At 58.5% G+C, this 13,998-nt stretch overlaps 1 protein-coding gene across 6 annotated transcripts in view; it reads right to left on the reverse strand.

Annotated features, from left to right (window-relative positions):
• Positions 1-658: 658 nt before the first annotated feature.
• GRAMD4 (GRAM domain containing 4) overlaps positions 659-13,998 on the reverse strand; it is a 69,343-nt gene continuing 56,003 nt past the window's right edge. For all 6 annotated transcript variants that reach the window (XM_074227267.1, XM_074227270.1, XM_074227268.1 and 3 more), the window contains exons 4-19: positions 13,777-13,897; positions 11,744-11,814; positions 11,061-11,193; positions 10,461-10,486; positions 9,597-9,688; positions 6,866-6,957; positions 6,036-6,084; positions 5,658-5,729; positions 4,918-4,961; positions 4,713-4,822; positions 4,170-4,324; positions 3,574-3,721; positions 3,102-3,195; positions 2,625-2,709; positions 1,652-1,720; positions 659-769 (exon numbers count right to left, since the gene is read on the reverse strand). In XM_074227267.1, coding sequence (XP_074083368.1) covers positions 665-769; positions 1,652-1,720; positions 2,625-2,709; positions 3,102-3,195; positions 3,574-3,721; positions 4,170-4,324; positions 4,713-4,822; positions 4,918-4,961; positions 5,658-5,729; positions 6,036-6,084; positions 6,866-6,957; positions 9,597-9,688; positions 10,461-10,486; positions 11,061-11,193; positions 11,744-11,814; positions 13,777-13,897 — 1,466 coding nt within the window. In that variant the 3' untranslated portion in view covers positions 659-664. The remainder of the gene's footprint in view (positions 770-1,651; positions 1,721-2,624; positions 2,710-3,101; positions 3,196-3,573; positions 3,722-4,169; positions 4,325-4,712; positions 4,823-4,917; positions 4,962-5,657; positions 5,730-6,035; positions 6,085-6,865; positions 6,958-9,596; positions 9,689-10,460; positions 10,487-11,060; positions 11,194-11,743; positions 11,815-13,776; positions 13,898-13,998) is intronic.

Raw genomic sequence — 13,998 nt, forward strand, 5'->3', positions numbered from 1 at the left:
AAAGTGGGTCCCAAGCCTTGAAGGGGGGCCGGCCACTCTGCGTGGTGATCAAGCTGTCGGCAGACTAAATTTAACTCCTCTATCCTACCAGCCCTTTCAGCATTGCCATAGCAACCAAGCCATCCTCAATGGCGCCTCCTGGATGTGTGTGGAGGTGGGGCTGGGGCCCTGTGAGGACACCCGAGGGACCCCCGATCCACGAGAAACCCCTTTAAGGAAGCTCCCGGGCGGGACCCTCATGTGACCCAAGACCATGGAGGAGGAGGAACCAACTTGGCAACATCAGGTGGACTTCCAGACTCGCCTCCAACCCAACTCTTCACCTCCATCAACCTCAATGAAGGAGAACCTGAACCGGTGGCATCAGAGGTGCGGCCCGAGACGTACCGAGGAATGGTCATAGTTGGGGCCTCAGAGACAGCGCAGTGCCGGGGACCCCTGCGCCTCCACACCCCATGAGTCACCATGGAGCATGTTCAACATCCGAGGGTGTGGCCTTTCCCAGAGTCACAGCGGACAAACATGGAGGCCGAGAGGAAAGGACGGCGGCGTGGGTCAGCCCATGGGACCAGGAGCGTTATTGCGAAGGAGATCATGAGATGACCGATGTTTTCACTGTCAGAGTCGCTTAGAAAAGAAAGGTCCCGGCGGCCCGGGGGCGCCACTAGCTGTCGCTGCCAGAAGCCGCCGAGGAGGTGATCTTCATGTACTGGCTGAAGATGGTCTCGAAGGCTTCATCCCTGTGGACCATGGCGCCAAACACGAGGGGCTGACGGGAAAGGACGAGGGTCTGAGCCTTTGCAAGGGAGCCCCGGGCCCAGGGAACACAGCAGAGAGAAAGCCGACCCCCCCATGGGGCCCCCCACAGGCCCCCCACGGCTTCCCCCATGCAGCACCCCCCACTGCCTGGGAGGCCCTGGGCACCTGAGTCAGGCCCCTCCCCACGGTGCCCACTCTGAGTCTGTAGAGAACCCAAGAGCTAGCCGGGTCTTCCTGGTCTGGGGCCAAGGCCCAGAGGCAGAGTGGGGGCCAAAGACCTTGGGGACTGGGCCTGGGGCCCTGCCTCTCCCACCAGCTCCCATCTGTAGCTGGGGGTCCTCCCGGACACCTCACTGGGACCTGACGACATTTAGGGGGAAGTTGGGGTGGGGAGAAGTGGGGAGAAGCACCGTCGGTCAAGGGTGGAAGACACTTCAAGACAAGGCAACTGAGGCGGACCTAAGGGAGTGACTTGTCCAGGGTCACCCGGCTAGAAGGGTCTCAGGTCCTTTGAGTGATATCAATGAACAACTTGTCCCGAGACCCCCCCCCAGCCCTGACATCCCCTGTTCTACATCCCCTCAGAGTCCTGCTGCTCTAGGAATCTACCATTTTGGGGTTTGGGGGGCTGTCAGACTCCCCTTTCTGAGCCTGAGCATTTTGGGCAGAAATAGCCCCTCAAAGGCTCCTTCTGATCCACAGAATCCAGACTCCAAAAAGGGAAGCAAGCCGGCAGCCCCCAGAGCAGTGCTGCCCCCTCCCCCAGTCCGCCCCCCCCCCGGAGGCTCCAGGGCTCACAGAGTGGGGGGATGGAGGGAGGGGGAGACTGGCCACCACCCCCACCCCAAGCCCTCCTGGACTCCCAGCCCTGGGCAGCCGGGCCAGCCCTCACCTTTTGGGTGGATGGAGTGGACACTGCGATGCCCATGCCTGACCCCGGGAGCACAGAGAGGACTTTGTACTGGAATACACAAGGTCCCCCAGTGTTGAGCTGGGCCCTGAAACTCAAACCCCAAACCCCAGACAGAGGGTCAAGGGCCCCAGGGCTTCTTCTGGGGCCTTGCACCCCGGGGCTGCAGGTGGGGGGTGCACATCGTCAGTGGTAGTGATGGGGTGGGGAGGGGGGGGTCTTAGGGAGGAGGGCTCTCCTCCTGCCCTTCTGCTCCCTCCACAGAGCAGGCCCCCAAGCCCCCAGGCTCCTAAGCCCCTGGGCCCCCAAGCTGTGGCCTGGGAAATCTAAAGAGTATTAAACCCCCCAATCCTGGAACTTTCTCCTGCCCCCCCCAGTCTACTCTGGGGTAGTGTAAGCCCCTCGAGGGGAGAGACAAGGACATGAGGAGGGGTCTATGGGATGTCCAGGCCGAGAGGCTGGGGAAGTAACTGGTGACATGTTTTTTGGGGGAGAGGAGCAGGCTGGGAGATACCAGGAGTGGATGGGGTCACCGAGGGAGGGAGAACATGGTTGGGGCAGGGGAACACCCAGAGAAACAGAGGGTGTGATGTGAAAGAGAGACTGGGGTGGGAGGATGGAGAAAAGTCACTGGGGGTCCCTCTGAGGAGAGAAGGGCTGAGTGTGGCATCCCATGATGGGGGGGCAGGGGGAGCAAGAGGAGAAACCGAGGCATAGAGCACTGGTGGCTGTGAGGCAAAGGTGGTGGAAAAGAGTGGGGGGAGACAAGATGTGGGCCAGGCCCCGCAGAGGATGGCGGAGCCTGGGGTCCCTTCCAAACAGGGGGAGGGGAGAGCCAAGGTTGGGGGCACCCCTGTGGCCTCCACTTTCTGTGGGAACCAGGAGGGGCATGGAAGGGGGGAACAGACAGTGACTCCCCCTCCCAGCTCAGTCCCACGTGAAGAGATGGCGGCACCTTCTGAATGTCTGTGATGTCCAGGAGCTTGATGACCTTGTTCCTCTTGGAGGAGCCGGACTTGGAGCTCTCAAAGCATAAATAACTGAAAGGGAAGTGAGCGGTGGAGGGGACCCCAGAGGCTGAGGGGGGCCGGACCTGCCCCTGCCTGAGGCCCTGTGGTGTCCTCCAGGAAGCCCCCTTGGACTCCTCCCCCACCAGCTTAGGTTCAAATGAGCTGTGTGACCCTGGGCTGGTCATCTCGTCTCCATCTGCCTCTATTTCCTCATCTGTAAAATGGGGATTATAAGACCACCCCCAACCTTAGGGGGCCTGGGGGGGAGCAGGTCTCAGATGCCTCCCAGCAGGCCCAAACTCAGACCCCTCTGAAGTGGTGCCAGAGATGCCAGGCCCCTATCCCTGGAGTCCAGGCCCAAGGGGGCCCATGGAGTCCCCCAACACTACACGTGGCCCGCGTCTCCCCCCAAGGGCACCCACTTCTCTGTCACGTAGAGGACCCCGTTGCGGATGTAGTCCGTCGGCATCTTCCGATCCCTGTTGATGAGGCAGCAGCGCCAGCCGTTCTCACATGCTGTGGAGGAAACAGGGTAGCACAGTCCCATAGGTGCCTGCTGTATGCTGAGCACCCTCACCCTACATAGTACTGGGGTTCTGGAGGAAGCAGGGCACGATCCCTGCCCTGGGGGGCCACCACCTATGGGGCAAGAATCAATTGTCCAAGGAGGATGCTGGGCTAGCCACCCTGCGGGGTCTCCTCTGGGGTTTGGGGGAAGCTGCAGGAGGGGGATGGCGCCTCAGATCAGGCCACGGCCACCAGGTGGCTGCAGGACAAGGGTCCGAGACAAAGCTAGGTCTCCGAACGGGCTCCTGCCCAGATGGACACCCCCCATCCTAGCTGCGTCTGAACCACCACCGCCCAAGCTGCTCCGGGACTGGCGGAGGGAAGTACCTGCCAGCGGCCGCTCATTTTCTGTCAAGTTAAAGATTTCATGGAAATTCCCCTTTTTGGTCCCGTGAAAGCGCCCGGTGTCATCGTCTCGGCTCATGCCCACCGGGGCGCTGGCACCCACGTAGCTCCTGGAGGACGTGGTCTGGAGCTGTGAAGAAGGCGGAGAGCCACTCCGTCAACAAGAGGGTCCCTCCCCTGTGCACAGCCTCGCCCCGTTGTATTCCTCTGCCTATGGTGTTATTCTGGACGAGGCCCACGGGGCCTGGGAGGCTGTTGGGATGGCCAGGGATGGATCCTCGGAAGGCCATGGGGGCCACACCCCGGGGGTCGCCCACAGAAACCGAGAGCCCCCAGGGTCCTTCCGGCCACGGGTCAGAGTGGCCAAGATGTCCCAGCCTTGTGCCCTCCCCCTGCCCTGGCCAGTGACACCTGGGCCGCTGGCTGGCTGTAGAGCAATGTGCAAGGTGGCAATGTGGACATCGGCCATTGCGTCCGGGGACTGAAAGGGAATGGGAGGCCACAGCCCAGTCACTTTCCAGACCGCCAGCCCAACTCCCGAGGGGACGAGGGTCCCCGGGCCATCCGTGTTCACGCACCCTCCTGGTCACGGCAGTGGCCGAGCGTTCTTTGAGCTGGGGGTCCGTGGGCAGGTTGGTCCAGATGATGTAGGGGGTGTCGTACTTGGCTCGGAGTCGCGGGCAGCGCTTGAAGATGAAGTCAATGAGGAAAAACTTGATGCCCGCATAGAGGCCTGAAGAGGCAGAGGTGGTGGTCAGTGCCAGGCCCGGCAGGGCAGAACACAGGGAGGGGAGAAGGGGGCGGCTGCTGGGCTCTCTGGCACACTGATGTGTGTGAGCGTGAGCCTGTGCGTGTGCGCACTTGGGAACTTGGCTTGGGCTGGCCCGCAGTGGACACTTAAATATGATTTATTTATTCAAAAGGAAAAGAAAACTCCCCTCCCTAGGAAATGGGGCGGGGGGCCGGGCCAGGGCCTCTCTACCTCAGAAGCCTGGCCCTTCCCTCCCCGTGCTCCCCTCACAGCCACACAAAGGTTTGGAAACTGAGGCTGGGGGCAGCCCCAAAGAGGACTTGGACAGGATCCTCCCAGCCCCGGGGCCACAGCTGCTGCAGCCGCCTACCCAGCATGAGCCCCACGATCCTGTAGGGAAAGAAGCAGGAGGCGAGAAATGCGGCCCACAGCGCCACGTAGAGCTTCTGGGTGATTTCTGGCTGGACCCACATGAACAAGCTGGAGGAGAGGCGAGGAAGCGGCCGGGTCAGGACGCCGGGGCCGGGTCAGGACGCCCCGTCCGCCCTCCGTGATCCTCCCCCTCCCCCACTCACTTCTTAATCTTCTCCAAGATGTCAGCCATCTTCCCAAAGAGATTCTAAGAACCAACAAGAGCCAGTTAGAGCCAGGAGGAGCTGGCATGGGCCCGCGGCTCCTGGGCTGTGGGCACCATCGATGCCCCACCCTTAGGCCAGGATGCTCCTTGGCATCACTGGTCAGAAGCCTTGGCACGTTTGGTGCAAAGGCTGCTATGTGGATTCTGCCAGGAGACACCCCTCCTAGGAGGGTCAGAAATGTGGGTCCAGGAGAGGGATGGGGCCTCGGTGGGAGTCACTGGGTTGGGGCCTCTGCTGTCACACACAGGGCTGAGCTTGGGGGTGTGGGGGGAGCCCCGGCTCCGAGCACCCTCCTTGAGGGCTCAGGGCAGAGCGGAGTCACAATGGCGGCTTTCGTACAGCGCGAGCCCAGGAGCCGACTGTGGTCACCCCGGAGGAGGTGGCCAAGGCCACATCTGACCCGGCTTCCTGACTAGGTCTAGAGCACGAGCCGCTGGACTGCTTGGCGGTCCCAGCAATGTTGGCCGTCCCCAGGCCGTTCTGACTTGGACTAAGAGAAGCTGACCACAACCTGCCCATGAGGGATGGCTGCTCCCAGGGATGTCCTTGACCTACCCGGCACCAGCAGCATCTGAAGGAAGCGGATAAGGAGCATGCCCAGAAGGGACCAAACCTGGAGGTCTGAGTCCTCCCCCCACCCCCCGGCCGGCAGAGTGTGGTAGAGTGCAGGAGGGTACCTGGGCCTTCTGGGCCACGTCCAGCACAAGCTGAAACTTTTCTGACACCGTCAGGTCTTCCTTCGGAGGTTCCTGAAAGTGCAATTGGGGGGGGGGGGTCCAAGAAAAGGGAGAGGGGGAGGAGGTGGGGGGGGACAAGAGAGAGCAGGGCTGGTCAGCCAAGGGCACTGCTCTCACCCCTGGAGAAAGTGGGTCATCTCCGCTGCCTAGAGATCTTGAGGGGCTCCTTGCTGCCCACAGAGAAGAGGCCCTCCGGTCCTGCCCTCTACTGTCCTGTGGCCCCCCAGCCCTGACCATCTATGTCCCTGCCCACAGTAGGAGGGACCTCCATGTATGATCACCATGGGTGAGGCCCCTTGAGCCCCCGGGGAAGCTCACCACAGCCTCGGAGACCTCGGGCACGATGCTCCACTGGATCCGCCAGCCCCTGTTAAGAAACAATGGGCATCGAGTCTCCATACCCTGGGACTCACTACCTGTAGGCTGGGACTCTGAGTGGAGGCCCCTCACCACTGATGTTCCACGTCCCTCCAGTATTCTAGAACCCTGAGTCTGCATGGCTCTTGGTTGTCCCCCTCAGCCATGAAGTCAGGGAGCCCCTGGGCCGCCTCAGAGCCTCAGACCAGGGTCAAAGACCTCCAGAGGCCAGCCTCCTCGCTCCATTGGGTCAGCACCTTCAGGGCTGAGAAGTCGGGGTTCTAGAATCCTGGAGGGAAGCTCGCTCCTTGCCTGGGCTCATGGGTTGCACCAGAGCAGGAAGGGCAGTTCCTCCTTTGGGACTGGCCCAGCCTCTCTCCTCACCCTGGCAGCTCCGGGTGGCTGGTAGAGAGCATCAGTGGGCAGTCAAGAGATGGTCAGGACGCAGTGTTCAGGTCCCTGACCCAGCTCTCGCTGCCATCCTCTGCTATCAGAATCAAACTTTGGCTTCTGACCCTAGCCACAGACCGAGGGAGGGTCGGCCCTGGAGCCGAAGCCCAGCCCAGATCCCATCTCTGGCCAGTGCTGGCAGACCACTGTTTGCTCATCTGTAAGTTAGGGCTGAAGCTGAGCGTTCCGGGGGACCTGTGGGGCAGCGACGGCTGGAGAATTGTCAGCCAGAGCTGGCGAGCAGACCCAGGAAGCTGTACTGAGGGGCCTGCTGGGGCCAGGGGGGGTCCCTTCTGGGCTGGAGGTCCTGGGAAGGAAGTGAAGACCCATGATGGGCATACCTGGCGATGAGGTAATTGAGTGACAGCCTCAGGATGGCTAAAAATAAGAACATGGGAATGGCCCAGCCATGCCATACAGCATTCATGTAGACCTAAGGAGGAAGCACAGGAGATGCAGATCACAGGCCGCTCGGGAACTGGTCCGTCAGGCCCCCATCTCCACCCCAGAACCCCCAGTGACCAGTCACTTCACCAGAAATAAATGAGAAGGGACCCGGCCTGTCCTGAAGGAGCTCATGAGGAAGCAAGGAGAAGGGCAGCCAAGTGTGCGGTGGATAGAGCACAGGCCCTGGAGTCAGGAGGACCAAGTTCAAATCCAACCTCAGACACTTAATAATCACCTAGTTGTGGGCAAGTCACTTAACCCCACTGCCTTAAATAAATAAAATTTAAAAAAAAAGGGAAGCAAGATGTTCAGCCTAGAACTGGGAAGGTCAGGGCTGGGAGGGTGTCATGGAACTGAACATTGGTGCAGGAAGAGGGAAAGTGGAGTTCCTGGGCTGGCTGGACCTCTGACCAGAGAAGGCATCTGACAATCCAGGGCAGGGGCTGCTTGGTCCTCATCTCTGAAGCCCCTAAGAACCTCCCCTTCCAGTGGCAGTGCTGGTCCAGGCGGGCACATCTGCAGGGTATGTGGGGGGTCCCCCTGGATGGGTCTCCTTTGGGAATTCCCCTTGTGGGCAGCAGCCAGGCTCTGCTCAGACATGATTTCACTCAGTTTTAAACAGCAGAGCCTCGAAGGCCATGTTTTCATTAAGGACATATCCCGTCCTGGAGCGGGAGATGCCATGCCATGCTTCTGTTCCTCATCCACATGCCAACCAGGAAGGCCAGGGAGGCTCCTGCCCAAAGCAGGACAGGCAGGACCTCAGCTGCCCTTGGGCTCGTGGGCCTCTGGAAGACAGACCAAGTGGAGCCTAAGGCCAAGGGCAGTCAGTGCCTCTGCTCTGAAGGTCCCCTGGGGAGCCTGGAGACAGGCCCCACCCTTGTTTCCAAGCATAATTCTGGATGAAAAGAGAAAGCTCAGGATGGGGAAGCCAGGGGAGGCCCAGTCCATGCAGAAATGACCTCCAACTTTAGGGGAGCACTCACATAATAAGGCAAGTTGAAGCCAGGGGCCAGAAGAGGAAGGTGCCCATCACCAGGACTGGGGGGAGTAAGCAACCTGCCATCTGCAGTGGTTAGTCCTGGGGAGCACAGCTAAGAAGATATGGAAGCTGGCAAGCAGCTGGGGGACCATGGCAACAAGGCCCAGGGAAGTGTCCTCTGCAGCCTGGCCTCAAGAAGACTTGGGGGGCCACAAGAACCACCTTCAAGGCCCTGTGATGCTGTCCAGGGGGACAGGGACCATTTGGGGCTTGCTGGGCTGCAACAAGCAGAACGAGGGTAGGGGGAGAAGAGATCCGGGAAAGCAGAGTTCTGCTTAGTGAATGGAGGTGCTTCCAACCCTTGAGAGTGACCCCCATCATGGAACGCCTCTATCATGGAAAGAGATGCCGAGTAGAGGTTGTGCTGCTCCCCTGAGGGAGGCCATGGAGGGCCAGGCAGGGCTCCTGCCTCGAAGACCCCTTCCAGCTCAGGGATTCTGGTTTCATATTATCTCTAAGTTACAAACCATGGTTCAGACCAATCCCTCCCTCCCCCAAGAAGATACAGGGAATAGAGAAGAACCAAACTCCTGTCCTACCTGATCAATGTTAGGTACACAGTCAATAAACATTTATTAAGTGATGAGAAGGGTGAATGGAAAAATGGATAGATAGACACATGAATGAATGATGGGATAGGTGAATGAACAAATGAATGACTGAGAGGACGGATGGATGGATGGATTGGATGGATGGAGAAATGGAGAGATGAAAGGACAAATGAATGAATGATGGGACAGATGAATGGATTCATGACTAGATAGATAGTTGGAGATTGAATAGACAAATGAATAATGGGGCAGATGAATGAAGAAAAAACTGGATGACTGGATGGATAGATGGATGATGAACAAATGAATGACTAAGAGGATGCATGAATAGATGGGAGAGATGGATGGTCAAATGAATGAAAGATAGGATAGGTGGATGGATGGATGGATGGATGGATGGATGGATGGATGGATGGATGGATGACCAGATGGATAGTTGGAAGATTGAATGGATAAATGGAAAGAAGGATGGATGAACAAATGAATGACTAAGAGGACAGATGAATAGATGGATGGATTGATGGATGCAGAAATGGAGATGAATGGATGGATGATTGGATGGATGGATGGATGGACAGAAGAACAAATGAATGAATGATGGGATAGATGAATAGGTGGATAGATAGAAAAATGGACAGATGATTGGGCAAATGAATGAATGGTGGGATAGATGAATGTATGGATGGATGACTAGATAGTTGGGGATTGGATAGATGAATGAATAATGGGGCAGATGAATGAAGAAAAAAGTGGATTATGAGATAGTTTGGATGTTGAATCACTGGATGACTGGATGGATGGGTGGATGGATAAAAGACATGGACAACTCGATGTATGGATAGATGAATGGACAGATGAATAGGCATGAATAAAAAAAATTAACACAGGAATAATGGAATCTTTCCTCCATGCCACAAGAGTCTGAGCTACAGCAGTCGCCCAGATGATCCCAAACAGAATGGGGACTACAGACCTCAAATATCTCTAGGAGAGTGAGTTGCTTTGGGCACTTCCCCCAGAAAACCCACTTACAATGAAGGCAATAGCAGAGGTGTAGACAGAATACCAGTCGGATAAGGCAGAGAGATTCTTCACAAAGCTTGTGACAGGCTTGGCACCACATTCTGGGAAGAAAGCACAAGCGCCCTCCTCAGTCAGGTCCAGCGTCTCCCTGCCCCCACTTCCCACGGATGCTTCTCAAAGGACATGGTCAGCTGGGGTGAAGCAGCTGAGGCACAGCCAAGGGAAGCCAACTTCCCAAGGGGAAAGAAAGCCAGACTGGGCTCAGGGACCTCCTCCAGCCCCACCAAGTGGGCCCCTGTCTGGCCCCTGGGGCAGCCCCTTTGCTCTCCTTCCCGTGTGCAGGGGGTGACAAGCTGGAGGCCCCCAGCAGACCATCCTGGCTTCCCTCAGCTGCCCAGCTCTGCAGTGACTGCTTCAGTCAGTAATAACATACAGGAGAGGAAGATGGCATCACGCTTCCTCAGCCAGGCCAAGGAAGCGAAATTCGGAGTGCTGGGTTTCAGTCCATGACCTGGTGTCCCATGGCTGAGTGGCATTGGGCAAGTCATTAAAAAAAAAAGATTTCTCTGTGCCTCAGTTTCGCCTGCTGTAAGGAGTATGTATGGATAATTCCACTGGCATTCCCAAGCTTCCAGAAAAGACAGGAGGAGAGTGCCCACATGATTCATAGAAACAGGCTCTTCTTGTGCCACCCAGGCAGTGGGGAGCCCCTCAGGGGCCTGAGTTGGAGTTGGGGAGCCGGGATTCTGGAAGCAGGGCTCTCCCAGCCCTCCCTGTCCAAGGGAGACCTGTGAGCAGCTGGGCCTAGGACTATGGGACAGGGAACCCCACTGATTTCAGAAGTTACAGGAAGAGAGCGGCCCCCCCACTTACTCAGCCTCCGCATGTTTTCAGTCAACCTAGGAGAGAGAGAAGATCACTTAGTCCAAGTCAGGTGCCCAGGAACCCCTCACTGAGGGGACGCCAGGCCCTGCCCTCAGCTGGCTTCTGGTCCCTCAAAGACCACAGTCACTAAGCCCCGAGCACCCCTGATTTCCTGAATGCAAGCCAGGTGGGGGGTGGGGCTGAAGAGAACCTCGGTACACTCCCTAGCCCACCTGACAGGAGGCTGCTGCAGCCCCTTTGGTGGTCCACATCCAGCAGAGGCAGTGTGCTGTGTAGGGGGTGCCAGGAAGGCCCGGCCTGGCTGGGTGACTCTGAGTAGACCTCAGAACCTCTCCATACCCAGTGCCAGGAGGCAGGGTGGGCTCAGAAGAAGCCTGAGCTTGGGAGTGAGGACTGAGGTGGCCGCTCTGCACCTCTCTGGGCCTCAGGGGGATTGGCCTGGATGCTCCCAAAAAAGTCCCTTTGAGCTCTAGCCCTGTGATCCCTTAATAGGAAAAAAGACCCAGGATCACTCCTCCAACCTGAGGCCAACAGCCCCCAGAGGCTGGCTGCCACCCATACTCATGCAGCATGGGAGGGCAACAATACCTTCGGGCGCTCAGCGGCTCCTCGGTTTCCACTGTGCTTTCTTCAGGCTGGAACCGGAAATCTTCCACATATTCCCCAAATCTGTCATAGAACCATTTCTGAACCCTAGAACACATCATCTGGCTGCGTTTATCTGGGGGGGGAGAGATGAGGAAATGACTGGGGAGAAATGTGGGGCGACACCTGGGCAGGGTGGCACGTTGGGGAGAGGGAGAGGGAGAGAGGCGAGGCAGCAGATGGGAAAGGGCTGGGACCAGAAGGCAGTGAGGCCAACAGCTTCTGGGAGGGCAAGGTGGGCTTGGCTCCTTCAGCTGGCAGAGCCTCTTTGGGCGCTAGCCTGAGGCGCAGCCACGGTGGGACCAAGCATGGAAGGCCGGTGGCCTGTCCTTTGTGAACCAAGCGGCCTTCCAAGCTCCTCCCTTTCCAGCTGATGCTGCCCCAGTTCTCCAGCCCCTCTCCCCTCTCTGTCATCCCCTGTCATCCCTGTGGGGGGAGGGGAGGAGAGAGGAGCCCCCAGGAATGTCATTCATTCTCTGCTGGGCTTTCTCCCCAAGCAAATGTGATCGTCCTTCAGGCTGTTCACCCTTTCTGGGTGTGAACCCTGAACCCCACGGAGCCCACACACCACAGGTTCAGTCCTGCTCGGGGAAGGGTCAGCCACGTCTGTCCACACCACCACGTACCTGAGCCATGGTTGGCTTGTGAGGTCGCGGTCGGTCCCTTGGGGGGCTGCTGGGAGGCTGGCTCCTCGGTCCTGGGGAGGGGGAGAGGGGAGAAGGAGGGCTGAGGGGGAGGCTCCAGCAGCCTCTTCTCACACCCAAGTCCGATCGTGAGGAGCTGCTCCTGGGGAGGGTCAGGAGAAGGTTGTGGCCCCTGACCAGCCGACCTCCTGGCCTTCCCCATTCTGGTCTCGTGTCGTTTGTTGTAGAGGCATTTGTCGTAGAGGGTCACAAAGCTTAAGTGAGGAGTGGGGGCAGGATTCAAACACAGCTCCTTTGGCTTCTTTCCTTGCTCCTCCCCAAACTGCCCACCATGGGAGAAGAGAGGTTCAGGGCGTTAGGCGTCCCCCCGGTGACCATCCTTGGCCTCTGAGACCAAAGAGGCAGGCCTCAGACTCCCCTCTTTTCTAGGTCTCTGCTTCCAGCCTGAAGCCGCCATGGGAAAGGCCCCCAGGGCCCTGGGCTGGCCAAGCCAGCATCCCAAGCCCTCCTCCTAGGCCCAGCCTCTGGGCTGGGAGGGAAACAAAGACTGAGCCTGTTTTAGGGTCCTGGGGAGGGGGGGAGGAACCTGCCTTCCCTGCTAACGAGCCTGCTCCATTTATATAACTTGGGAGCTGTGCCGCTGGCAAGGCCTGGCAACTCTCCAAGAGATTTTCTCCTTAAACAGAAAGGATTCTGTGAAAATATAATGACTGGCATCCCCTTCTGTCCCTGCACACGGCTGGGGAGGCCACTGTGGTGGGGAGGGTCCCATGTGACTCCCACTCCAAGACCAACTCCTGGAAGCCTTTGGCCAGGTCACTCCCTGACTGGGTCTCAGTTTCCTCTCCTGTAAAATGAGGGGGCCGGACCCGATGGTTGAGACCATTTCAAAAACGATGAGTCCAGCAGAGACAAAGATGAAGATGAGACCCTTGTCCTCAGGGAGGTGCCAGACTAAGAGAGCCCTGGGACCTCGGTGGGTTTGGAGGGTCTTTCCAATCAATGACTGGCTCCCTCCAGTGAATGGGCAGGGGTCCCTCTAGGGGCTTCCCTGTCTCCTGCTCCACTGGCCTCTCTTCCCATAGGACCATCATCAAGTGCTAGGGCTCAGTTCATCTATCTGGTTCCAAGCTAATCCTCTGAAAAGCAGGGGACCAGGTGGCCAGGGGTCCCATCGAGGACCCTCCTCTGCCCTGTTTTTCCTTCTACCCACTGAGCTTGGAGGCTAATAAATGATGGTTTGATATCAGAAAGACCCCCAGAGCAGGGCAGGGGTGGGGCCTCTGGTCTGGCTTCAGAGGGTGGAGCTAGGCTCCTCTCACCCCTCTGGGCCATGCCCAGTCAACAAGATCCTGAGGTCCCAGCTTCTGTCAGGAGAGAGGGCACAAACCTTTGGGGGGGGGGTACAGAAAACCCTTTTTAAAGATGAAAATGAAGCCATCTGTGAAACGTCTCCTTAAAATGTGAAGAGAAGCTGGCCAGGGTCCAGGTGCATCAGCCCATGGCTGGAGGGGCGGGGATGGTGCCAGTGGGGCCTGTCCAGAGCTCTGGGGTCAGGAAGACCCTGCCTGCTTTTCCTAACTCAATAGTGGGCCCAAGGGGAAGGGGCTTCGTCACCGGTGGAAGCAGAGGCCCAGGGGACAGACAGGAGGCGACTTTGCCTCCAAACCCAGGCTTCCTTCCACTGTCCAAGGGTGGCCACCAGGGCCATCCCAAGGACCCAGGGGAGCTTGGGGTCTACACCGATCAGACAGGGCATCCAGCTTCAGACCTGGCACCACAGTCAGGTCTGGACCCAGGCCAAGGCCACAGGCGAATGAACACTGAGCTGAGCAGCTGGGGCAGCTCGCGGGGTGGGGGGTTGTCCCATGAGGATGGCTGCCCCTCCATGGTGGGCCAGCTGAGGACGTTTCCCCGGCACACCTGCCCTGCCAGGAAGCTGCTTGTGTTGGGGAAGTGACTTGGACAGGGTCACACAGCGCCTCCCCCGCCCCAGCTTTGGGCCGGACCCCTGCCTGGTCTTCAGGATCTCCTGGAACTTCTGCTCCAGCTCCAGGCGCCGCTGCCGCTCCTTCTCCAGCTCCTGCTTCAGCATCTCGGAGTTGGTCTCCTCCCGCAGCTTCCGCAGCTCCTCTTCTGTGGGGAGAGGGAGAGGGTCGACAAAGCCCGGGGTCCCACGTGCTCCCCAAAGATCCCCAGCAAAGAGGCCCTCGTGATGGAGAAGCCCTTGGAATTTC

Source organism: Macrotis lagotis, chromosome 2 (genome assembly GCF_037893015.1).
Source record: "Macrotis lagotis isolate mMagLag1 chromosome 2, bilby.v1.9.chrom.fasta, whole genome shotgun sequence".
In the NCBI taxonomy this organism is placed as follows: Eukaryota; Metazoa; Chordata; class Mammalia; order Peramelemorphia; family Peramelidae; genus Macrotis; species Macrotis lagotis.